At 45.8% G+C, this 26,417-nt stretch overlaps 2 protein-coding genes across 6 annotated transcripts in view; one reads left to right on the top strand and one right to left on the bottom strand.

Moving 5' to 3' along the window:
* Window positions 1–24,458, bottom strand: part of ATL2 (atlastin GTPase 2) — a 39,748-nt gene extending 15,290 nt beyond the window's left edge. For 3 of the 5 annotated variants that reach the window (XR_010743307.1, XM_066316410.1, XM_066316412.1), the window contains exons 1-3: window positions 24,314–24,458; window positions 5,107–5,384; window positions 540–674 (exon numbers count right to left, since the gene is read on the bottom strand). Coding sequence is in view for 4 of the 5 variants with exons in the window: in XM_066316410.1 (XP_066172507.1) it covers window positions 540–674; window positions 5,107–5,384; window positions 24,314–24,437 (537 nt within the window). In the remaining variant the exon portion in view is untranslated. Of the gene's footprint in view, window positions 1–539; window positions 675–5,106; window positions 5,385–21,552; window positions 21,643–24,313 lie in introns of those variants that run through there. The other 2 variants (XM_066316409.1, XM_066316413.1) reach the window with 2 other exon arrangements.
* Window positions 1–26,417, top strand: part of EIF4A3 (eukaryotic translation initiation factor 4A3) — a 359,684-nt gene that overhangs the window by 23,749 nt on the left and 309,518 nt on the right. The gene's annotated exons all lie outside the window — the stretch shown is intronic.

Here is a 26,417-nt window from a genome sequence, read left to right as displayed (position 1 = left end):
GTCAGACTTAGTCCTTTTTAATAGACTGCCCGTTAAAATTATATGACAGAACCAACTTCCAGACGCTGAAGTACTTACAGCCATGCACTACATTTCACTAGAACACATTCTCACCCTTCAAAGAACAGTGTGTGTTACAGAGCTTTCCCCACAGCAGTTGTCTGTAGATGGTATTTACAGCCATTACAGTTTTACAACATTCCCAGGATAACCCACCCAGTAGCCTGGACAGGGTAGACTTTGCCAAAACAAATACTCTCAGAATGAGACTATTGTTGAATTTTTCTGCTGGTTTGTAAGAATGAAATCTCCATCTTTACACTGATAAACAGTTTCCAGATACATTACACAGCTTCACAGTGCAAAGGAAAGCAATCAGTGTTCAAACAGCCACTGTGAAATCTATGACATTCAAAGTGTACACAGAGGGAAAAATCCTATTTAAGTTTTGGAATGACAAAAACAGTTTAGGCTGAAAAGAATCTCTAAAGATCATCTTGTTCCAACCCCAAATGAAGGGAAGTCAGCCAAGCACCCACCTTTGTTCCATTAGGTTTATCAATTACAAACACCTCACTCCAAATCTGAATGCCAGTGGTTTCCCGTTCACATCCACCTCTCCATGTAAACCCGGTCAATGGCTCCGTGTTGCCACCTATCCAGCAAGGAGAAGTCTACAAAACAAAAGGAAAAACTTACCTAAGACCAAGGAGGAGATTTCCATTTTTTTTAACATGCTATGTTTTAGCAGACTTCCTCACTGTTACTACATTTTCCTCAGTGCCAGCTGACAGCACTACACAAAATATTAAAACACAATGCTCCTCTGCTGTGTTTCAAGATCCCCCACAAAGCTACACCATGGCATTTCAGTGGCTGCAAAACTTTGCAGACACTGAAGAGTAAATGTGCACAGTTTTTGAGTCTCAGCACTCAGAGGTATTGAGAACAGCACAGTTTTGTCCACCAGTTCCACTCTCACAGTTGAGAAAACTCTGCTCAAACACAACAGCAGATATTTCAACTCAGGAACAGCTAAACCTCTTGCAAGGGACACAACACCTGATCTTAACTTAGTCCTCTCCCTTCCCCCTCACTAACAGCTGCCCAAGCATTTGAGTCCCTGCACTGACACAAGCCAGCCCAAGACTCCCAAAGCCACCTTGCAGAAGCCACAGAGAGACAATGACCAGAAGATTTACAATCTGTACTTGCCAGTTACAGAGAAAAGGTCAGGTTAAGAGTTTGATAAATGTCAATCAGCCCACCCATATTAAAGTTGAGAAGCTGAGAGGTGAGTACAGCTGGCAGCTAACATTCCTGGCTGATGGAATTGTAATGAGGTCTTCAAGAAAAGGGAATGCAGAGCAGCAGCTCACCCACAAGAACCCAGCCGTTATATGCGCACATCTAACCCAGAAATGTAGTTTATGCACTGGCAAGTAAAAGGAATGAGCAGGCACCCCAAGGAAGTTTCACTTTGATAGGTTTTTCTGTAGCCTCCTGATCAGTTAAACTGTTACCTGCCTGCCACTCCTTTCTTGTAGGATTTCAGCGTATGTAAGCGTTTCTTTCAGAGGCTAGAACACAGCAAGCTGGGGTAAGAGACATTTAATGAATTTGCCTTGAACTACCCAGCGTAGATTATCAGCCAGGAAAGAGTCCACTGAGAAGGTCAAAGTGGAGATTTCTCAATTCACTCCTGGGCTCTACCTTGCTGACTCCACACTGGTAGTTTTCAGATAACGGCTCAAGACATTTCATCACATTTCAGAACACAACCTGAGTACCCAGGGACTGTACAGAATAAAAATACTTGAAACAACTAAGTGAAACTGCGTAAAGGAGGATGGGGGAAAAAACCTGCACTCTTTCCTCATACTTAACAGGCAATCCAGCAGTTCTGTACCAGCATTCTCCCAAATGCTACCAGTGCACCACTCAACTCTGCTACTTGGATCAAAGGTGAGAGAGGCAGATAAATTCAGAAAATGAACACAGGTATGCAAGTCAAGGGTTCTACAGGTCTTTACAGATAAGTTGTTTGGGTTTGGACGTTTGAGGTTTTTTTTCCCCTTTGGTTTGTCTATTTTGATAGGCACATACACGTCTACCAGAGACGCTAAGCAAAATCTGAACAGCTTTTCCCTCTAGTTTTTTGTCCCAGAAGAGGCTTATGTTTCCAAAGACAACTCTAGAAATGAAAGCTCCAAGCCTGCTTTGTGCTGCAGCACACTCCAGGATACAGTTGGGCAATGCTGTGTCATGTTTCACATGTACATGTCAATGGACTGCAGCTTTTTACTTTTCCAAAAGAATCTGTCATTCAGTACATTCCATTTTTCTTTTATGCATGAATACTTTATCCCAGTTTGGTGCAGATATTCCTATTAGTAACAAATCAGATCAAAACCACACAAACAGTTTGACAAGTCCCTCAATGAGCATGAGATGACCTCATTTGATTTCACATGTGACTTGTATCACAGGAGACCTTGGGTGTTGTAACACAGCTTCACCTGAAGTTGCTTTATCTTATGGATGATGTACTTAAGCTTGCCTCTGACTGACCTCTGCATCACTTTGAAACACTCCCAGCTTGTTACCTGCATCTTTCCTTTTAAGTCTCTATCCATCAAGTTGGCTTGAAAGATATTCAGGAGATGGGAGCAGGAAAAAAGGCTCCTACCTGAAATCAAGCTAGAAGTTGCTCTACAATTTTATCTCAGTCACCTAAAGGGTAATTTCTTTAAATTTACTCCACACTAAGGAAAAGTCCAAAACAGCTTTATTTGCCTAGTGCATTAATACACAGTACACCTTGAAGATTAATTCAAAATGAGGTTACACTCTTGTAAAAAAAATAAACTTTTACATCTAAACTTACAGGTGTTGCTGCACCCAACTCTTATTAAAGCTTAAGCCCACAGGATCCTTGCAGGAGCTTGCTGAGTACACAACTGCTGCTGTTCCACGTCAAAAGAGCAATTATAACACACTAAGGATCAGTGTTTGAAATGAGCGGCCCACCTCCCTGAGGGCAGTGATCGACCCCTGCCATGCCAAAATCCTACCTGTGACTTCAGCTGGCACCAGTGAGATTCTGACAATGGCAACTCTCCACATGGCCTCTGGCCCTCAGTTTAAGACAAAAAAATGAGATTCTAAAGCTTTTTGGCAGGTTTTTCATTATGCATGTTAATATCCACATAAAAGGACAACCTACAATTGCTTGACTGGGACATGAACTGAATGCAGTCACTGAAGTATTCTGTGCAATATTTAGTTCACAGATAATACAGACTTGCAATTGAGCCTGACTAAAGATGGAGGGCTCAGACTAAGCACTATAAAACTATACCAAGATCTCTCCTCCTGCACTAAATTTGGATAAGCAGAGGATATCATTTGACTTCATACAACTCAAGAGTGCTCCAAAGAGGAGGCGTTGCATTTATCCTCCATCACCCCCAGCTCCCATCAATCAGTTTGCAGCAGTTCTGATGCTTGTCAAACTCCTTCCCTAAGCCAATTTACGTCACTGAGCTGGCAGAAAAACAATTCAGCAAAGTGCAGTGTCTTCTGATGCATCAGTGAGTTGGATCAGCTCAACTAAGGGCCTGCAAGCATTACAGCTCCAGAATGGAAGTGCCGGGCCACAGGCAGCACATGGAGAGCAAAACCTCTCTGCTCTTGGTAAGGAACAGCTGTCAAAGTACACGGCCAAGCTTGCTTTCATCTTCAGTTTAAGAGAAACAAATGCTCTTTTGAAGGTCATTTATAGAAAACTGAGAAAAGTGACTGCACAGTAAAGGAAACAGAAAGGCCCGATACACAAGGCTGAAACAGCATTTCAATCTGTTTTGCTATATGCACATTTGTTTTATTTCACAATCTGAAAATTAAGAGTATTTATTTAAAGCCCAGCCCTTCTGTTTTCAAAAGGAACTCGCACTACCTCAACCCAGCCCAGCTTCTTGCTCAGATTGTTGGACGTAGGAGTTTGTGTTTTCCTTTGTCTGCAGGGATTGCTGGGGGTTTTATTGTTTGATTTTGAACACCATTCATATCAAATAAAACTTTTTTCCTCCCTAGGTTAAAAGAGGCTCAAGAAGTTAGGAGTACCAGCTTGCTACTTTGTATTCTTCCTAGCCTATCCTCAGGGTTTTTCTTCCAGAGCTCTTGGTAACTTCGGGAGAGAACTCAATAGCAGGCACTGCTGGGACTGAGAGAAGGAAGTCTTCATTTGCCGTATTTCCTGTAACTGCACAGCTCATCTTGATTTCCCCTCAGGCCTGCCAGCACAAATTAGCTCCAAGGAACAGTGACCAAAAAGGGAATCAGTCTTGGGTTTCTAAGAGCTTCAAAAAGCAACAAAACACTGACCTGTCAATATCCACAATGCAGACTAAAATAAACACCCCACAACCTGTTACAGGCAGATGTGTATGGTTCACAGAAGACCCTACTCCACACAAGCCAAGGGTTCAAAGCACAGTAGTCACAAGACAATGCCAGCCTAAAGCTACAAACTAAAAGAAGAAATTAAATTTTGGATCAGGCATTAATCATTCAATAATTTAAGAGGGTTTTTTAAAGAGTTCCTGGACTGCATTCAGAAATGCATTTTAAGTGGCAAACAGGAAACTTTCTCCTTTTTGCTATGCATCATATTTAAGCAGATTTAGCTCTCCAGCAGCTATCTGGTGAGACTTTTATTTTTGCAACAATGGGCAAGTGAATGCTATAATATGACTTCAGGAGATAAAGTCAAAGCAAGGCTCCTCCAAGTCACCACCTGGAAAAGCCCTTCCCCAAAGCTCTCTAACTAGAAGGCCATCACACCTCATCATTAGAGTTCTTGTGTCCACTTACACTGGGACACCAATAAATCCCCTCAATAATTGCAGGATAGAGTTGAAAAATTGAAAAACTGTCACTTAAATACTCTTCTTCACTGTGTAGAAGCACACTAGCTGATTCCCCTGCCCCAATATATGAGAAAATTGTGACCTGCTACATTTATGCTCAAGTTCACCAACACCAAGAGAAATCACTAAAATACCCAAGTACTTTTCTCCTGCAGGAAAAACCCAAATTACTCACCCTGTTATACATGTATCTAAGCATGAAGTCCAGCAGAAAAGATTTTCCTTTGCGGAAAGCTCCCGCTACAGACACAACTACTATGTTAAGATCTTTAATATGTTCCTGAAGCAAGATTTTTTCCAATGCTGATTCATCCAACTCGAAGTTATGGTCATCTTCATGAGCAAGGACAATCTGTATGGGGCGTGGCTTCTCCAGCTCCACCTCGTCATCTGAGTCCGGCAGGGCGTCTGAGTCTGGCAGGGCATCGTCCTCTTCCTCTTCATACAGCTTCCCTGCAAAGTCACAGGTGACAGCATATCAGTAAGGCACACCTCAGGGCAAGAAACACTTTTTAAGTTGTGAAGCCTTGAGCTGGGCTTACATTTCCAGCAGCAAGGGGGATGTTCTTGGGAATGCAAAGCCGTCAACACTAGCTGCCTGTCCATTTTCATAAGCTTTGTGTCTATCTATATTTCAGATCTTCTCTCTTTCAGACTTCTCTGTGTATTAAGGAATCACAAAAAAAAACTAACCCTGATTTTCAGCTTCAAAAACCCTTTTAAAGGCATCTTAAGTCAAGGCCCTTTTATCTAAGAAAAATGAATTGTTCCAAACAAGCTCCAAAGAGGACCAAAAAAGGGCATTTTTCTATCACCACTTTCTTGTACTGTTGCAAGGGTGTTGGGGGAAATTAATCTTTTCTGTCAGCAGGTTTGCCTGCCAACAGGTACAAGCAAGACCATGGATCCAGCATGGAAGCCCAGGATAACAAACACCAGGTGAATAATTCCAACACTGTTTCAAGTCTCAGTACAGCACAGACTTAAGAACATCTACTCCCTGATTGCAAGACAGTAAATTATTTTATACACAATTTGAGAATTAATAGCCTTTCAGGATAAAACAGTAGCTGAACAAACTGTAACTCAGATGAATGTTACTAATGAATGACAAGGTAACACAGCCCTTCAGACACACACTATGCCAGTACCAATATCCTATTTTCCTGACTTCTGGAATTCAGGAGTTAATTGGATTAGAGGCCTAAAAGAAAACCAAACTAACCTACTCAAGGTGAAGTCTCCTCTCTTGTTCAGGCATCACAACACTGAAGTTTGTCCCACAGCAGAAATCAACTCTGTCATTCCTGACAAGCCTCTCTGTGCTTACAGAATTGCCTCCCACTCCCAATTTACATTTTGCCATGTCCTATTGGAAGCCCATGTGCACAAACCTGATAAAGGCACCTTCCTACCAGTTACTTATCTGGGATTATCACACATGATTTTCAGTCCACTGTCCTTCTAGTCATGTTTCCATTCCCAAGACAAGGCAGCAGCCACCCCCAGTCCCTTGATGTGCTGCTCAGAGACATCTCCTGAGGAAGCAGCCCACAGGAAGTGTTCTCCTGCAGGATGCATCCAGCTTCATTCATGGCAGAGAACCTGCCAATGCTCACAGCACCTGCCAAGTCATTCCTGCCAGACTTTGCATGTGCGATGCCATTCTCAGCAAAAGCCTTATGAACAGGGCTCCAGTTCTGTGGAAGTAGAGAGAGACTGCAGTTACCACCATGAACTTAAAAAACTGGTAACATGGTGACCCTGAAGTTTCTCCAGCAATTGCCTCCCTCAGCTCTGACAACATTCATTTAAGTGCAAAATGACAGAGGATGTTTCCACTTTCAAGCATCAAATCTTTTGCTGTCCCAAAGCCCAGTGGCATTAAGTCTTGAAAAAAAATTGGTTTGGATATGCTAAGCTTGCATGGTACCCTGCTTTGAACAGGACATACACTTGAGTGCTTAAATCCTAAGCAGCCAGAACTAAACACCAACATTATCCAAGAGGGTGTGAAAAACAGTCCTCAGCATCACCCTAGCTCAAAGTGATTAACACAGCAGGCCAAAATATTGATTATACTAGCAGGCCTGACAACTGGAAGGAGTAACTTTCAAAAGAAAATCTGTTAACAGGACACCAAACTATACAAACTCCAATTGACACTGAACTTCCAATTGACACTGACTGGTCAGTACAGAGGAAAGTCTCTCACCTTTGGCCTAAAGCTTTTGTATTCCCAGATCTTAAACAAGCCCTCTTCTCTTTTTTGAAAGAGTTTCTAAACAGGTTTTTGCCCCATAGAGGCAGGATCCTTTGGAGGCCAGAAAACTTGGGGAGGATAACCCAGGTATGGAGGGACAGAGATTTTGACAGTCAGAAAGCAAGCTTCCAGCATCACAGCCTAGGAATATAAAGGGAATAGTCTGTTGATACACGTATTGAAGTCAGATAGCTCCAAGAAGAGGTGCCTGTGTTTTAGCAAACACATTCACACATCCAAAGCCTCTGCTTCAAGGTGTGCCACCGGTAACAAGTGTAACTTGGTAACTTGGAACAGCCTCCTATTCTTCTATTTAAATACACACTTCACTCCAGCTGCAGTAAGGGATTGGGTCTGTAAACTAGGGCAGACTGAAAAATTGTTTGAAGCCACACCTGCAGCTTCTCTTCATTCACTTGGAGCCTGACATTAACCATCCCGTTCTATCTGGAACTCATCAAAACTTGTCAGACCTCAAGCTACAGCAGCATCTTTGTGCCAGTGCAGAGCACAGACACAAAACCTCCTCAGGCCAAGGAGATTTCTGAACAAGTGGAATGGTACTTTATCATTAGTCATTTATAAACAAGCAGATTCTCCCTAGCACAAGGAGACAGCCCTATCAAGAGCTTACACACAATATGCCCATTACATCTTGTTAACAGCATTCTGCACCACTGAAGCTCACTAGCTCAGAGGCAACAGGAGAGAAGATCCATCCTAGACCCTACTCAAACTCCTATTAGATTTCACTTACCAGCAGAATTTGGAAGTCAAGTCCAGAACACCGAGTTGGGTTTGTCTGGTCAGTCTGGGTCAAGTTGGTTGGCTTTTTTTTTTCCTTTGACTAACCAGCCTAATATATCTGAAAGCTCCCAACCTACCTACAGAGAAGACCATCATGGCCATCAGTCAAGCACTTTAGAGGGTGGAGAACTACAGTGCTGACAGCTGTGAGAGCAATCTGATCCATCCAGAAGAGCTGGTTTGCTAACTTCATGCTTGAGTGGCAGAGAACACCCCTCCTTGCAAGATTTTGAACCAGTTGGCAATGACCAGGACAGACACTGCACAGGTCAAGCATGCTAACCATAGAACAAGTGCTGCTGCTTGTCCCAGCAGCATAATCAGCATATGCCACCCTGTCAGGTGTCCAAGGCAGGTGTCACACCCTTTTGTGATCCTTTCCCCTGCCTCCTGGCTGCTCACCCTGTCACTCTGGTACTCAGTCTCAGGCAGCACTAGAAGGCTTCAGTATCATGGGCAGAAAGCTCGCATTACACTTCCAAGAATTACTTTCAGTGCAGTCACTGGAAACAAAGGTCAGGACAAGAAGCACCCCCCCTTCACAGTCCAGTTTTCTGCAAAAAGCACAACAAAAGTTCTCAAAGTAGTTCACAAAATAAACATGCTGACAGCACTGATAGGTCAGCCCAGGCCAGAAGTTTACACAATTCAGAACTCAAAGCCCTGTCCCTTGGCTGTCCCTCATTCCTCACCTGCCCCAGCACAGTCACAGTGTTCTACTTAAAATTCAGAATTTAAGCTGATTTGTTCTAAAGCCCACAGACTGCTCTAGGTTCTTGCAACAGTCCAGTCCCAGCAAATCAAATATAAAAGAGATGAGTACTAACTTTACAAGAGGGGGCATTCACAGCATGGCCATTTCTACACTGATGTCTTCCTAACCAGCTGGACACTACTCTGGACTTGCAAACTTCATGGCAGCACCTCTTTATAAGTCTCCATGACAATACATGTCAGTACTGCTACAGAGGAACCAAAACAACAGACCTTTGTCAGTTTGGGGGTTTTGTTTATTTTTTATAGTACATTTTAACACTTTGCTAAGCCCAGTTCCATCCCAGTAATGGAGTTACCAACCCAATACATTCACACAAGGAGTGGTGGTTGTTTCAGAGGAATGTTCCATGTTCTGCATAAACAACAGAGAGGCAAGGCTGCCTCCTGCCAGGCACTAAAGACTGCTACATTCCCCCAGCTCACTCACTGCTTGATCACTGTGCTGCTGGAAATTCCCATGTGCACAGAAGGTCTGAACCTCGGGCTCTCAGTACACACAGAAGAGTTCTGTCAAACCATATGGCACCAGAACTCATAGCACAGTGCTGCAGGCCCGGGAAGTCACAGCTATATTTTTCCTTTTTTCAAGATGTTCACCTGACCTTTGAAGTTTCTGTAGTACTGAATTAACAGACTCCAGACTAAGGTCATATCTGCTGCTTTGTCTGGAGCTGATACAAAAAGATCATCAGTTGAACTTGTCTCTGAAGTCTGCCATCCACTCACACCAATTACAGTCCCTATGTCATTTTGGCTCCTTCCAACCTGAATTATTACATTAGGAATGTGGGAAATGGAATTGTAGAGTGACACAACCACTTCCTAACCCAGGTCAAACAGGCTGGGAGACACAAGAGAAGAAATACTGTGCAGCAAGACACAGAAGCAGACAGATTTGAATGGGAGCAAATATAGCCAAGGGAAGATCCTACCACTCAGTTTCCCTATAAACTCCTCACTCCACTCAGTAACAACTACAGCAGGACTGCTATTTATTCTCACCAGCTAAGTACCCAGAACAAGCACCATTTGTTGAAATACTAAGCCAGATTTGGAGAACAGTAGCTTCTTGTGGATGCAGACAGTATTTCAACTGAATAAACCCCACTAAATAGCCCATTTCTTAAAGCATGAGGTAAAATGAAAAGCTAATTCCTGCTTCCCCTAAGCACACAGCCAGCAGCTGATGACCTACTTGTCCTGCAGTGTAAGAACACGAGTGAAAACACTCAGACACCTGCATGCTGTGAGAATAAGAGACAGCCTGCTTTAAATGCAAGTTCTTCTCTTTAAGCACATTAATTGACAGAGAGTACTAACACAGTTACCTTTAAGTTTCAACCTAAATACAGCTTGAACTCTTTGAACACATTATCCACATCCTTTCATTAAAAAAAAAAAAAGGCACATATTAATTGCTAAACTCAGTTGGTTTTAGATACAGTACAGGTTTTTGATCAAAAAGCATGAATCACAATTAGTAACTGCTTCTATGGACAGTGAGTTGAACACAATTGCCCACAAATGCAGCAGAACATTAAAATAAATTTAAATTTGCTTTTTACTTTTAAATCACTTTCCTTAGTGTAGCTGTCCCTCATCAGTACTTCCATTTACTCTGTCACAAGGAGTTAAAGGAATATAAAGCCATAAATCTTCTAGCTGGTAGTCTTACGATCTGCTTTGCGCAGAAATCTGCACTTTGCTAGAAGTCCACTTCAAACTAAGGCTTCCAGCATCCCTGAACTCCTTTCCCTGGTGCTCTCCAGCATCACACATTCACCTCCACCCAACAGCAGTTCAAGGCCCCTGGTCACATTCCAGTACAGATGCTTGACAGGCTCCCCCACCGTCACCTGAACGGTGAAAAGCAAACTGAAGTGAGCCACACTAAGTTCCAGCCATCTTGCCTGAAATTTTGTTCAACCTCCACACCCTGAGGGAGTTCATGGCTTGAATCAAGAGCTTAAAATAATTTATCATGAGGAAACTGCTGCACTGCATTTCAATGTAAGGCATTCTCTCAGTGCTTCACGTAGGAAATTTTCCTTGGAGAGAAAGGAGACAAACTGCTTAAACATTTCTTGTTTTGGTGTAGTGAAGGAAGGAAAGTGTGGGCATGTGTGAAGTGAGTTCCAGAGCACAGAAAGAAAGTATGTTAACCTTCAAACCTTATTTGGACACATCTCCTGGAAACAAAACAAAACAACAAAAAAATCACTATATTTAAGCCACAAAATTGTCCTCCCCCTTTTCCAGCAGTCCTACTGCATGCAGTAAACTCACACAGAACTGTGGGGCTATCACAGACCTTAATGCATGGCTGCTTTCTTACTGCTGACTAGTAAAGAGTGCCAAGTAGCTCATTTTAGGGCCAGAAATAATTAAATGTTTCAAATATTTCAGCTATAAATAGGACTGATGAGCTACGTTCCAAAGACTTGTTAGGACATCCAGTCAGACCGATGGAAGGGTAGGGACAGGGGGAAAACCACATTTAACACTCTGTGTTCCTTCAGGGCAATGGGATGTCAAAGGGACACATCTAGAACTGTTACATAAACTGTGAGCTGAAGCCAAAAGCACCTGAAGCTACAATTCTGCCAGGGAAGGGGAAAAAGATGATATTCCGATGACCTAGATACCTCTGAAGCACCACAACTAATCAAACAATAGGCTTGTCTACTCCTAAGTGCCTAAAACTGCTTCTCTGCTGAATGGTGGGCATGCATGCAGGAGCAGACAGCTCTCCCCTCCATAAAATACTGACGAGGTGGCATTTTGTGTTCTCCATTTATGGGGACAAAAAGGCGAGAGGGAAACTTCATATAATGAAAACATACCGCAAGAAGTCAACCCTCAAATTCAGCTCTTGTCAACCAATATAAGTAAGAGAATGCCAATAAGCAGAGACTAAGAAGCAGCACAAACCCAGTAAGTAAAATTATACATATATAAAGGACCATTCTTTAGAAAGCACATTATGAACTTAGTAAGAAAGATGTTTCTCCATAGCTACAAGAAAAATAGTGCAGGGTAAGGATAGTGGCAAAACATGCTTCTCATGCTTCTTCCCCTCTGCCCAAAAATCACAGCTATTAATAGCACACTCACTGAGGGACCTAACAGGATCTCTACCCACAGTAAGATCCACCAGTACTTTTCCAGCCCCCTCAAAGAAAGCTGTATTAAAACACTAAGGGCAGATTAAAGCATTAAAAGGCCTCTTGCTTACCTTTTCTCCCCATCAGGCAGGCTCCTGAGGATGGGAATGAGAGTACTCCAGATCTGACAATGCCCTAGTTCACCATGAACTCTGGAAATGGCAAGTGACAGCTCCTCCTGAACACTGAGAGCTAACTGCATCCTTGCAGGCCACACACATTTAAACCAGGCAGACTTCTGCTTGTATTTCAGAGTGATTTTATTTAAGGTTGTTGTTCACTCAAGAAGTCATTATTTTCTAATTGGTTTAGGCCATAACTGCATTTTATGTACCTTGTATGTATCCTCATGTCAACAGCCAGTAATTTAAACAATGAGCAGCTGACCTAAATTGCTATTTTGAGTGAGAATAGGGAGAAAAGAATAAAGTGAGAGATGCGAACTGCAGTTAGCCCATGTTTGGTCTTTAGATTGCCAGTCAGAGGTGGTTTAGTTACTGAGATGCATCTGCCCCACGGCCACAGAGGAGCTGAGCGGAAAGCAGAGGAAGTGCTTCCTTTGGCTGTACAGGAAGAGATGCCAAAGGGTCAGCCTTCCTAAGTTCCAGCATAAACAACTCGTCAAGCACAAACCCCAGTGTGAGGAAACAGTAAGCCAAAGAGGCTGGAACGTTTCTTTGTTGCTTTTAGCAAGCTGGCAGCAAGAGTGTGGCCAGCAGGATGAGGGTGGTGATCAGTCCTGTACTCAGCACTGCTGAGGCCACACCTCAAGTTCAGCTTTGAGTGTCTCACTGCAAGGAAAACCCTGAGGTGCTGAAGGGTCTGCAGCACAACTCTGACCAGGAGCAGCCGGGGGAGTTTAGCCTGGGGAAAAGGAGGCTCAGGGTGACCTTAGCACTGTCTACAGCTCCCTGAAAGGAGGCCCTAGTGAGGTGAGGAGTGGTCTCTTCTCCCAGGTAACAAGTGACAAGATGAGAAGAAATGGCCTCAAATGGTGCCAGGGAAGGTTTGGTTCATTTCTTCATGGGAAAGAGAGTCAGGCATGGGAACAGACTGGCCCAACAAGTGGTGGAATCACCATACCTGAAGTGTTCAAAAAACAAGTGGATGTGGCACTTGGGGACATGCTGTTAGTGGTGAACACGGCAGCACCAGGATAACAGCTGGACTCTGATCTTACAGGTACTTCCCAACCTTAACAACTCACTGGAGCTTCCAACCAAAAGTGATCTTTCAGCCCAACCTCAGTTCACACTCAGCTTCCCATCTCTCTTTCAGTTCCTGCAGCTAGGAGAGCCTTCCAGCCAGTTTTTGCAGCACTGAACTCCAGAATTCCACATTTCATTTCAAAGAATGAAGGGCAGTACAGAGAGCATGTAGGTTTCTTTAAAAACTGTCTTCTCTAGATCACACAGTTTGCAAAGCTGATACAGTAACTACCTGCAGACAACTCCAGGGAGCATTTAAGTTTCTTCTTGTTCTCCCTTCTTAGTCTGGTAGGGTCACTGACACCCACCAGATGAAAGGGAAACACGACATGCACCAACCCAATTAACACCCAAATCAACAATGTGATCAAAACAGGAAAATGGTCCACACAAGGCACAGTTAAAGAGAATTGAAACAACAACAACCAAAAAAAAACAAACAAAAAAGAAAAGAAATCACATTTTGCATGTCTTCCTTTTATCTCCACCAGAGGAAGAGATTTTTCTCACACAATTACAACAAAAACAGTTTTTCATCAGGGTCCCTGCTACTAAGCACGTAGAGAAACAGGCCTGGGCTGCCACATCCCTTTCCTGCAATTAACCCACGGTAATTGATACAGTACCTAAGTCCATACACTTAAAAGCCCCACACCTACTGCCACAACTCCTGAGCCTCTGCCAGGCATCATTGCTGCTGCTACACACAAATCCCTCGTTAAGGCAACAGCTCCAAGTACATGAATTCTGCCAACAGGACAGTGCCAGTATCTGCCTCCTCCCCTCTCCCTCTTCAAGCCCGTTTCAATAGCACAGCTGAGTCTTCACCACCCACTCAAGGGGGTTCTCCCACTCTTTCCCATTTCCAGCACCATGCAGCACCACACTGCCTTTCCTGCTAATTCTGCCATACATCCAATGCTGCTTAGAGTCAAGCCAGCTACAGAAGCCAAAGCAGCAGAAAAAGCAAATACAAGCATTTTCCTACAAACTGTATCACCTCAAACAAGGAGCACTAGAACTGAAGACAAACAAAGAGCAGAGCCACGTAGTCCCCTCTGCAGGGCACAGTTCAGGCACAGTTCAGCTGTACTGTGGAACAGCCCAGGGCTGTGCCCTCTGTGCTGGCACTGCCATCCCAGCTCCAGCACCGACTGATCCTGGACACCGAGGGATGTGCACTGCACTCCACAGCCTCTGGAACAGCCACACAGCACGGCTGAGGGGGAGGCACTAACTGCTGCACTGCTGCCAAAAGAAAAGTTCAGCTCTGTGACTGCAACCCAGTTCAGCTGGAAAATTTCTCCAGACTCCCAAAACTCACAAGTACAGTTAAGAAGCAAATTCATGTAGGAACTGACTTGGTGATATGTGATAACACTGCAAAGATGGGTTGACAACTGGGCTGTAACTGGAGCTGACCATGTGTTGCCAAAGATTTGTCTCTATCTGAAAGTCCAGATTTAGGCTGGGGTAGCCAACACATTTGTTAACCTTCACTTAAGAACAAGGTTTGCTTCCCTTACAAATGGAGCTTTCAGCTTGTCAGTGTTACAGGGCAGGACGTGTGACTGGTGGGGAGACCTGGAGCTTGGCACAGCCCTTCCTGCACTAGAAGAACTCCCCTTGAACACATCCACTGAATACACTTCACCCACTAAGAGCTGTGCCTACTGCAGAGTAGATCAGAAAAATGTTGGTTTCAGAATCACTAGTTAAGTTGTCCCAAGGACATCGTAACACACACTTCAGCAGCTCAGCTCCATACAAGCACCTTCCAATGTTCAAAGGGCTCAAGGCTCAACCCTTACCTAAGGATTTTTAACATCATTCATGACTCTCGTTACCACTATAAAATAAGCCTCAACAATTGGAGCCTTTTTGATTTTTAAACACATTTTCCTGAGACAGGAAATGCCATTGTCATGTGTGCATTGATGGCTGCTGGCAGTCAAGCCTAGAGGTACAAAACTGAGAGAACTGAGCAAACCACACTTATCCTCCCAACAGAAACAAACAGAGGGGGATGCTTATTGCTTCTCTTTACATCAAGTTCTCAACCTTGTTAAATACATCTGGACAATCAAACTGCTTTTCTGCAGGACTACTCTATGTTGCGACCACAATTGTTTAATAAACATCCTTCACTTGGGTGAAGGAGGCAAATACAACTGTACAAAGCCTGCATGTTTCAGCCCAACCAACAATGTAGCCTCTGTAGATCATATTTAATGTCCTCATTTGGTGGATCCATGAAATCTTTCCTTACAAGACAGAGAGTAAACTCTGGGGAGGAAAGACTAGGATGACAAGATGAACTGAAACAAAGTGTGCTCCTCTTCAAAGCTCACAACAGCTTAATCTAGTCCTAATGCACCACAGAAATAAATCAACAAGAGATTAGACTAAAGAACAGCTCAGTTTGATACTTGATTAATGACACAGTGATATGTCTGTGACTCAAAGTACTTAGAACAAGACTCTAAGAATAATATTCAGCCTTTCACAAGCCAACCTCCAACCCCTTCAAAAGCACCAAATCTCATTTCAAGGGTCTTCTCAAAGAACCAGGACTTCTCACAGCATCTGAAGGTTCTACAAGCATTTAATCACATTTGCTACCTAAATGTTCACAACAGATAATATGTTCATTTTTCTATTGAAAAAAAAAAAAAAAGGTTTAAAAGAAGAAGTTGCACTTCTTAATGTTTGTACCCAGCATTATTTTATCTTGAAAGGTTTTCTGCCTTTTAAATCTCAGCACATAACATGTAGGTCTTCAGCAGCTATTTCTATAGCATTAATAGCTTTAGAAAATACTCCAGTTCTATGTCCTAAAATCGTTTGCACTTTTCCAAACTATTTATTAGCAACAAGCCTGACATACAAGCAGTCAGAAAGATTTCCTTTCAAGAATTTTGAACTGCATTCCCTTCCTATCCTAATGACAAGTTTAAGACTTTGCTCCATGAAAGGTAAGTGCTAACTGCTTTGAGGGCAGCTTCAAGGCAATGTTTAAAATCTTAACAAACGCAGTTCCTTAGTTCGGGATTACAAAGTGTTTAAGAAACATAATTCTCTTAAAAGAAGATGACTTCTTGCTTTAAAAAAGTGATTTGATTATGTCAAGAGCCTTAACCTCGTTTTCTCCAGCAGTCATTTTCACTATTATTTTATGTCTAAGCAATACACTAAAGGAGGCCAAGCTTCTGTCTCCATGCCTGGGAGTTCACATACTTCAAGTGATTGTTCCTCCAGTGAAATCAGGGCTCTGATGATTCCCATATTAGGCAAAGGATTGACAGATTGAACCTTTTATTTCCCAGAAGTTTACAGCTCCCCAAGCAGATCACATCACATGGACCAAGGCAAATGAACACCTGCAACTAAAAGCCAGAAGAGTCTTTCTTTCATGGAAAAGACAGCAAGTTTGCAGGCAGCAGTATCACAGGATGGGGTTTAAAGAGACAGCTAAAATAACTGCACTTACTCTTCCACTCAGCAGTACCACCCTGCTGGAGGAGATAAGAGGTGAGAACAACTTTTCCAAGTATGCACAATGTAGGGAAAGCAGTCCCAACACGTCAGGACAAGCAGCTGACACATGCTCTCCAACAAGTTTCTGTAATTTTCAATCCAAGGGGGGGAAAAAAAAGCCACCTTGTTATCCTGGAGGCGTTATCCAATACATTGCTCAAAAAGACATTACAAATATTTTACTGAGACCAATAAGAACTTGTAAATTCAACATGCTTATCTCTGAGGTGATGATGGGAAAAGAAATGCATTTTAATTTGACACTAACTACAGGCTGGAACCTGATTCTGATGTCACTGGAACAACAACTGCGTAAGGGCAAATTAAGTTCTACTCTCAAATATCAATTCACTGGAAACTGCATTCTACATTCCATGTCCACAATCCACACAACATCTTATCAGTTCAAGTCTTCAGCATTTTGGCTTCTATTCCAGTCCTTTAAGAGAAACCTGCCATGACCTGTAGCAGCAAATCCCACCTAGCCACACAAAAATCACCAATATATAGGACTGAAAATGTAATCTTCGTTTATTCATCATCTGCACTGAAAACAAAGCTGAAAATACATTTAGACAAAAAAAAATCTCAACAAACAACATCAGACATCTCCCCTCCTAGTAAAGCATGTCAGAATTCCCTCATAAAGAGTGTAAATAGAGGCCAAGTAACCAATTGTGAACAAAAAGTCCTTCCCCAAAAGACACTTAATGCAGAGAGACTTTTGCCAGTCCTCTCACCTATTCCTCCATGATAGACCAGGGCCACTCTTAAAGCAAGCTGTTTTTTTCATAAATCATGTCTGTAAAGGCCCAAATGGACTCCTCTTTCACCTTATACTTGATTTCCTATTAGTCCTGCTTGTAAGTTCATCAGGTGGCCATCAAACAGGAATTCCAATATCCAGCTTACAGGCATTTACTCATGTAACTTCTTCTGGACTGCCCTGGATGCCCAGTAGTGCCATCTTTGGTGGCAAACTAAGTTTTCCCAACCTTAAAGAGACGCCAGCTACTAATCATAATAAAATCAGCATACCTTTTCTTTTTTTTTTTTTTTTTTTTTTTTTTTAATCCTGTTTAGCTAATTGAAGGAAATACTTATATAGCTTCAAAGATCAAACTTCACACAAAGATCTACTCTTCTCACACTAAAATGAGATATAAACCAGTTCTGTTACTTCAAGGAGTAACATCCTCATGGAGTAGCCAAAATTCTCAGTGACAGATTCCAGACACACCAAATAGATAACTTTAAGAGGATGTTCACATGCTCACACATCCTGGAGAGATAATTATCCCAGAACAGGAATGTGGGTTCCCTCCCAAACACAAAGGGGGGCAGTGAGCTCCTTGCTTTGCTGGAGAGCAGGAACTCAAGTCAAACATGAACTTGGGGAGCTGAAGGAAGCAACTTTAAAAGTTCTTCCGATTTTTATGTCCCAAGTGTTTCAAAAAGCTTGGCAAGCACATGAAATCCTGTTTTTCTGGAAATGAACACTACACAGAATATATTATTTCAGAAATAAACAGAAGCTAAAGATCAGGCAAGTTAGTTACCAATGCTCCCAGAACACAAGTTCTTATTATGTATTAATTTGCTCCTAGGAATGCCTTGATTATAGTCCTTATCCTAAAAGACATCACTTATTTCTTATCAGTCATTTCTTTGCAGCTAATTGAACCAGCAGACATCAATGTGAGCCATGTTTTCACAAATATCCAAACTTGCTCATGTGTTTTTTCTGGTCTTTCAGACACAAACCCAACCCCAAAAAAGTATTCAAGGAAATCAACTCCCTACACAGCACCATGACCTTAAAACCAGCTACAGGATGAGATAATAACTCTTTGTGTATCAAGAACAACCTTCTAAAACCAAGGAAAGCTACTTCTACCTTTCCTTCAGAGTATCTCAGGAAGTTCAGGTTACTGAAAATGTTTCTAAAAATAGAAACCCAGTCATACTTCAGCAAGAGTAAAGTCTAAAGATCCACCACATATAAGTATTTCTGAAAATTTTCAGTTGTTGACCAATGGCAAAAACAGAACATCTGCCTATGCAGAAACTTAGAAAATCTTTTTTCTGCCTTGTTCACATTGGACAGTTGAGATCAGAGATAAAACCTAAAATACTAACAACTAGTACAGTAAGTTTAAGAAGTAAATGCAGCCTTTAGCAGAAGGTTGAAAAAATGCACTCAGGCAGCTCACAGATGACATTGTAGGCACAGCATGCAGCAACAGAAGAAATTAAGTAAATTAAAAAAAAACAAGACAACAACTCAGCCTGATTTTAAAGTTTAAAACTTCCCATTCAAAGACTGCCGTGAATATCAAAAATCATCCCAGGGATGGGTCTGTTCATAACCACAATACAAGAACAAAACCAAATTCAGACCTAACTTATGTAAGGTGACATTTGACTGAAATTTGGCAGTTTTCCTTATGAATGTCCTTGAAACTTCCATGGACTGACAAGATGTACAACAGTCTACTAACAACAGGCACAGAGTTCAAACCACTTCTATTGCAGAGCTGAAGTGAAGCTTGTGGTCATGCTCGTGCTGGAGACCAACACCGCTGTGGTTCACATCCAAACCAACAAGGACACAGGCAGATGGGAATGTAGGTGTGAATTCTGTCTCATCTGGTTTGGAAGGTGGGAAACTCCAAGCTGGGGATGATGTGATACAGCCACCAGGAGTTAAGTGCTGTTCTACTACACTGGAGGGAAACCCCCAGCCCTTCTCCCCACAACAGACCTGCTCCTGTCCAGGCTGGCCACCATGAATAGTGTCCCTTTTGTTACTACAGCAGGAAGGGAAAACAACTCCTCACCTTATCACAGCACCTCACTCCAGTCAGTGCTGCTTTATTAGTACAGTCAGGAAGCAAATATTAATCACTGATATTTGGGAGAACCACAGGGACTGCAGTTGATACCAGGTACCCAAGAAGTATTAGCACTGTTGTAAGATGTGGCTCAAGCATTCCTGAGCATCCAACACAAACAAGAGCTGCCTGGCCTCCTAAACCAAGACAGACTGTCATGTTTAAAGCAATGTTTTTACAGCAATCCAAGCGAAACTGTTCTGTGCTAGATCTATTCCTCTGCTAGCTTTTAAGTTGCAGGGAATTGAAAGTGAAAAGCAAAGAACACAGCCTTCCTCAACTCCACTCCCCGCTTATCAAAATAATTCCAGCTGAAAAAACAAAAACCCAGCGCTATTATTCGAGGAGGTGCTGTAACACAATTATTGATTTTGGGGTAAGCTAGGACGTAACAGCTGTTAAGCAACACTCAGTAATGGTACAGGAGGAGTTAATGGCCACTCCTGTTACACTGCTGCTCTTGTAACTATTCCAACCCATCCCTCTGCTTTATTTCACTGCACAGAAAGCCCTTCCGCAGGCACAGACCATCCACGGCTGTACACACAGACCCTATCACCCGAGCTGCTCCATGACTAAAGTTCAGAAGCCACTAAGAGTGACATATGCATGTTTCCACTGCTAATGATGACACAGCTAATTAAAGGCCACTTATTACAGGTGTGCTGGCACTTTTACAACCTTGAGAAAACTATGCAGGAATCAAATGCTTTGAGATTGTTAAACGACACCAGTGGTGGAAACACAGAAAACTGAAATCAAAGAAAACTGAGCAGTGCTGGGAGCGAGAGAGACCAGCCCTTGAGCAGTAAAGCAGTATCATATCCTCAGTTTCAATCTCTGGGCTCTTTTAAATTATTCAAATTACAATGTTGCAAAACACAAACAAACTTTTCCTGATGCTCAGAAGTACTGCTTTTTCTCCCTGTAAATCAAGCCAGGTGAGTTGTCACTCTGTATCTCCCAGTTTATAGTGCAGCTAGATTTCCCTATCTCTAGCTGGCTTGCAAATCAAGCAATTGAAACCAATCGCGGCACATGGCATCTACTAGATTTTGTTTAACTGTGCCCAGTCCAATCGTTCCGCTTCCAAATCAAAGTGAGAGTTACACAACAAAGATGTTAAAATAGTTCAGTGTTCCAGCGCAGCGCTAAAAACCTCACATGATCCAACTGAGCGCTCGAGTCAGTACAACCCTCCCAAGTCCCAGGTGCCCCTCGCCAGGCGTGCGGCGTGGACACGGCTACGAGCTCCCGGGGTTTGAGCCGTTCCCGAGAAATAAGCACACTTTAGCAAACACACTGCGCAGCCTCCGGCACGGCCGAGGCTGAGCGCCCAGCCAAAGCCATGTCCCATCCCCACCGCGGATAGATTACAGGCAGGGGCAGCGCTGACAGCACCGGCTCCATGTGGGGGCCGGCCCGACCGGGATCAGTCACCTCCTCGCCCGGGCTGCTCCCTCCGCAAGCGGACGCGGCCCCGGGAAAGCCGGCGCCCTCCGGGCTACCTGGCTCCGCTCCCGGCACTGTGCAAGGCCAGCGCCCCGCGGCCCCCGGGCCCCTCAGGGCCGCGGCCCCCGCCGCTCACGGGGCTCCGGCACACACGGCGCGGCCCGGCCGCACCGCGCCGGGGAATAAGGTCACCGACAGCGGCCCCCGGGCCGCCCCCGCTCCGGGCACGGGCCGCCGACCGCAGCGGGGGAGGCCCCGGCCGCGGAGCGGGGAACGCGGGGTGACCCCGCCGAGGAGCGGCGGCGGCGGCCCGGGCGCAGGGGCCGTTGCCGCGGTTTCCCCGCCGCCCCTCGGGGGCGGGCGGCCGCCCACGCCATTTTGAGGAGGGGGGAGACACGGGGGGGCCTTTCCCCCGGCGCCGCGCGGCTCCGCCGTGCCGCCCAGCCCCGCGCTCCGGGCCGACCCCGCGGGCACGGCCCCGCCGCCGCCCCCCGGCGGTGCCGCCGCCGCCCGCGTTACCTGCCGGGGCGGGCCGGTGGCGGGCCGGGCCCGCGCGCCGCGCCGCGTCCCTCGCCGCCATCTTGTCCGGGTTTAAAATTAACTCCCCGTGACGTCAGAGCTCCGCCGCGAGACCTTTATCGCCCGCCGGCGGCGCGCGGGGCGGGGTCTCGCGCGGGAGGGGCGGGGCCGGCGGCCCCCGGGGCTGCTGCGGGGACGGGCGGCGCTGAGGGCAGCGCGGGGCTGGGGACACGGACCGACAGACTGACACACAGACAGACACACAGACACAACACAACACACACACACACAGATCCAGACACACGGCCCAGCTGCCCGGGCTGAGGTGCGCGGTGAGTGCCTCCCTCACGGCTGCCGTGGAGCAGCGGGGCACGGAGAGCAGCCGGGCACACGTGAGGAGGCCCCTAGGGCGCACAGAGCACCCCCTCAGGCCGCGCACCCCCCTCAGGGCTCCCTCACGCCCTCGGCCGCGGCTCGCTGGTGTTGAGCACGACCGTCAGCCGTGTGCTGGTGTCCGGCCTCATCCCCCTGGGCCCTCGCGGCCCATTTTGAGCTCTGCTGGGCCCTGGGGACAGGCAGGAGAACAGCCGGACCGCTCGGCATCTCCAGCCCTAACTCCAGCTCCTCACTCCAGCACTGCTGCTGGAAACACGCAGCAGGACAGCTCTCAGTCAGAATGAGCCACACAAGCTTCCAAGGCACCAACCATTCCTGCTCTCTGGGGGGTTTGTAAGAGCCTTGTTCTTCTCAAGCCGAATTGACCTTGCTTCATCATTTTAAAAGGCCAGCTGTGAAGGTGAGCTGCCCTTACTGCACGAAGTTTTAAAGTCTGTGAGGTTTCCTATTGCTAAAGGTTGTGTAAACCTTCACAGGCAAATTGGTCAGTATGACCTTGTCACTTGTTAGAAGAACACAGAGCCCGATAAATCATCATGTGGAGTGAGCAACAGGCTTGCAAAGCCCCGCTTCAGCATGTTCTCTTTAGAAACCATTTTTCTCAGTTTTTAGCTATGTTAACTTAGGCCTGGCAAGGCAGCTTGCGAGTGACAGCAATCGTAAAAGCAAACAGAGGTGGGTTCTGCCAAAACGGAGGTGGAGGGAAAGCTCAGAAGAGATTTTCAAAGTAAAAACTATCACAGAAGCACCTAAATCTGCTTTCCAAACCTTGCTTTCCTTTACTATCAAAGTGGCTCATAAGGGGTTTCCTAACACAGGGGCTCATCACACCTCCTGCTGTGCTTACACTGGCAGCCCTTGTGTCAGAAAGTTTAATAGCTACAACATGTGAAAAAGAAATTAAAATGTCTAAAAGATGCTGCAATCACATCAAGTGAGAACTGCAGAAGGATACAATGATCAAACTATTATATGTTCAATTCTAGTTATGACGCTTGGATTAATAAAATATTTAGTTCTGTAAAAAACATTATTATTCTAGATTTACATCAGCATAAATGGAAGCAGGATTCAACCCCTTGGTACAAAAGCATTCATATAAATGCTAGGAAAAAGCCCAAAATGTTGCCACTGGCCTTTTGCACTTTAATATCCTCTATTTATTTGGTGAAAATGAGCTTGTCCTTCTAACCTCCCACCAGGTGAAAGAAAACCTATCTTTCCATGGGAAGGAAGGCAGAGCACACTCTGTACACAGAGGTATTTCAGAGATACTCAAGCAATTGGACAAAGGGAAATAGCTTGAAGTAAAACACCTTGAGAGCTGGAAACACTCTTAGCTGGCAAACTTAAGCTTCAGCAGCTCAATATGCAAACTAAAAAAAAAAAAAAAAACAAAAAAACAAAAAAACACCAAAAAACAAAACAGGGAAAAATGTCACAATACTAAAGAAGTTTCCTAACCCTGCTGTCAGTAAACAGCCTTGTTCCTGGTCAGGTCTGGAACAGTTTATGCAGAGAAGAGTTTGAAATAGTGCATGTTCACACAGATAGATTTCTGCTTCACCCAACAGGATTTGCTGCTGCTGTAACGTGAGAGCAGAAGTCAAGAACTCGGAGGTCAGAAAGCTCAGCCTTAATTCTGTCCCCTTATGTTTGCAGGAAGGAAGGAGGCGTTTTCTGACCTAAGGATTTTGTTATCAACTTTCTCCTGGTTGCAAAGGTCCCCATCTGCACTGCACTCCCAGCTACATTGCTCTGAGCCAGGCTAGGTAAGGAGTTAGGGGTGAAACTGCTTAAGCTGGTTGTGGATTTGGCCTGCAAGGAGCTTGGGAACAACTGTGCAAGGCACAGGCAGGCTGTGGTGGGAAGGGATTGCTGGAGCAGGATGCCTGACCCACAGTGCTGGCTGGGCCAGTAGTCCCCACAGCCACCAAGGTCACAGTTCTGTACCACAGGCAGCATCTTCTCCTGGATTTGGCCATGCTGCTCTGACAACTCTGCTGTCCCAAGTGTGTCCCAAACCCACCCTAGGCCAGCCAACACCACCAGTGTCACCCCTATGGTGAGCCAAAGGCTGCTCAGCCACGCTGCTGGGAGAGCTGTCCCTCCTTGGGGCTGGGAGGGGAACGGAGCCACACCACATCTCCTGGCCCTCAAGCTGCACAGCACGGCAGGGACCGGCCAGCTCCTGTCTGTGCAGGCAGAGGCCCCCACGGGACACCAGGAAAGGCTGAATCACACTCGGGTCCTTTGTGCCTTTCCCTATGCACTATTGCTCAATCCTTAGCAGCTAACGTGAGCAATGGAGTTGGATTTGATTAAAGTCATCTGCATCATGACAAATCCTTAAGCCAACACCTACCTGAAGTGTGCTGAGCACCATTCCTGGGCTGGGGAACAGAGCCCACCTTGGAGGGCTGAGGGTCCTGGGATGAGCTGGAGACTTCTCCATTGGTGCTTCGGCGCTTACCAGCCGCTCTCCTCATCTGCCTCAGGCTGTCGAGTCCAAACTAGAGACCAGGTGATTCCCGCTCCTCCTTCCAGACCCTGCAGCGCTGCAGGCACCCAGGAGCTGAGGACAGAGCTGTGAGATAAAGGTGGCTCTTCTGAAAACCGCCCTGTCCACAGCAATAAGGCACCTCCAACCCTCTGGCTGCAGTTGCTAGGGCCACCCAGAGCTTCCCAAAGAACAAAACGGGGGAGGCAAGGAGCGGGCAGCTCTGCGGTGCTGAAGCACCGCTAGCGCTGGGAACAGGCAGGGCGGGCAGTGGTCGCTGCCCTCCCACCACACACCACCGAGGGGGCTGTGTCACTGAGGCAGGTCTGAGATGTCCCAACAGACTCCCGCTGGGAAATCCGTCCGGATCTCGGGCTTGTTCCCAGGGGCAAACACGTGCCCTCCCGGAGTCTGGAAATGCCCTACAAGGCACCTCGTCTTTCTATTCTCGGAAAAACACCCAGGCTGCCGTAGCACAGCCCTACTGCTCATGGACTTCGTGTACTCACAGCTTCCCACCTCTTCCAGCTGGAGCGCTCCTCCCTCTGCTCAGTGCCAGCAGCTGCTGGAGGATGTGCTGCTCCCCGAGCCCCTGCCCACTCCGCAGCTGGATCCTCCCTTCGGCTCCCTCTTCCCAGCGCCCGCTCCTGTGCCCTGCCCACAGGCAGGAACACGCTGCTCGGTCCTGCCCGGGCTGGCTGATGTTTGCCTCACCACCTCGGCAAAGATCTCAGCCCCGTAAACACGCAGTCTCGGTTTCCTGTGCGGTTTTTTTTTCTGCTACTTGCCATTTCCCGAGGGCATCTCTCTCAGATCGGGACTGCCTTCATTTGTCACACAGGTGTTCTAAAAGTTACTGTGCGTCATTAGAGAGTGCTCAGCACAGCCCCGAGCTTGTAGCTACCTGTGTGTGTTCGCATAACCTGGGGCTCACCCTAGCAAAGCCAAGGTGAGACACGGCAGGAATCCAAGCCTGGTTCTTCTGCAAAGAACTCCAAGAAAGCAGAGGCATTTGGGAGAGAAAACAAATTGGGAAGGAGAGGAAAAAACCATTTTACTTAATCTCCTGAACCTGAAGCTGTCCCACATTCTGAGCGGAGATGCCTTTTTTGCTGGCTTCAGGACACGTGCTCGAGAGGGAGAAAGCAGCCCCGCCCATACCGCTGATCTGTGTGAGTGGGAAACGTCTCATTCTTCGCTGGTGTTGACCCAGGTTCCTGCTCCTCTGCAGAGGAAGGCAGAAATGGCATTGAATTTTAGCTGTGAGAGCAGCTCAGAGCAAGTTGCTAGGCACCAGCTGCAAGAGTTGCCTGCAGGTGCTCTTGCAGGAGAGGTTGGGCCGGTTGTTTGGGCTCTCCCGGTGCAGCCAGAGTGCCAAATACCTTTGAAAGGGGCATAATCCGTTCTCAGCCTGAAGGAGCTATTGCACAATCTTCCCGGGATTAAGGGTTTAAATCGAGGGACTGTGTCACAGCCGGGGAAAGGGCAGTGGGCAGGCTCAGGAGCCACGCTGGGCTGGGTCGCTCTCTGCGCTGGTGGGACACAGCGTGCCCAGGGAGGTGACAGTCTTGTAGGGGCACATGAAAGCCATCTCCCTTGTCCTGGCCTGTCTACGTCTTATCAGGGTGACTGAAGTCTTCAAAGGATTAAATGGCTACGTGGTTTTCTTCTGCTCCTGGAAGCCAAGCTCCATAGCCAGCTGAAGCTTTCATAGCAAGCCTTTGCTCAAGTGAAGTCCTGTCATTTCAGGCTGTATAAACACAGTGAGATTTCCATCTCACTCTTATGCAACAGCACGAGACGAGGCTGTTTTTAAAGTCTGTCTCAGATACTGACTCCTGGGAAGGCTGCAGTGCTGCTTGGAGTGTCAGTATCCCTGCAAACCCCAGGGCTGCCCCACTGCAGAGGTGCCCCTGTCTGCAGCCAGCATGCTGCTCCCCTCCTCAACTGCTGCCTGCTCTGCATTCCT

The sequence above is a fragment of the Sylvia atricapilla genome, chromosome 3 (genome assembly GCF_009819655.1).
Source record: "Sylvia atricapilla isolate bSylAtr1 chromosome 3, bSylAtr1.pri, whole genome shotgun sequence".
In the NCBI taxonomy this organism is placed as follows: Eukaryota; Metazoa; Chordata; class Aves; order Passeriformes; family Sylviidae; genus Sylvia; species Sylvia atricapilla.
This window is presented reverse-complemented; position numbering and strand designations above follow the sequence as displayed.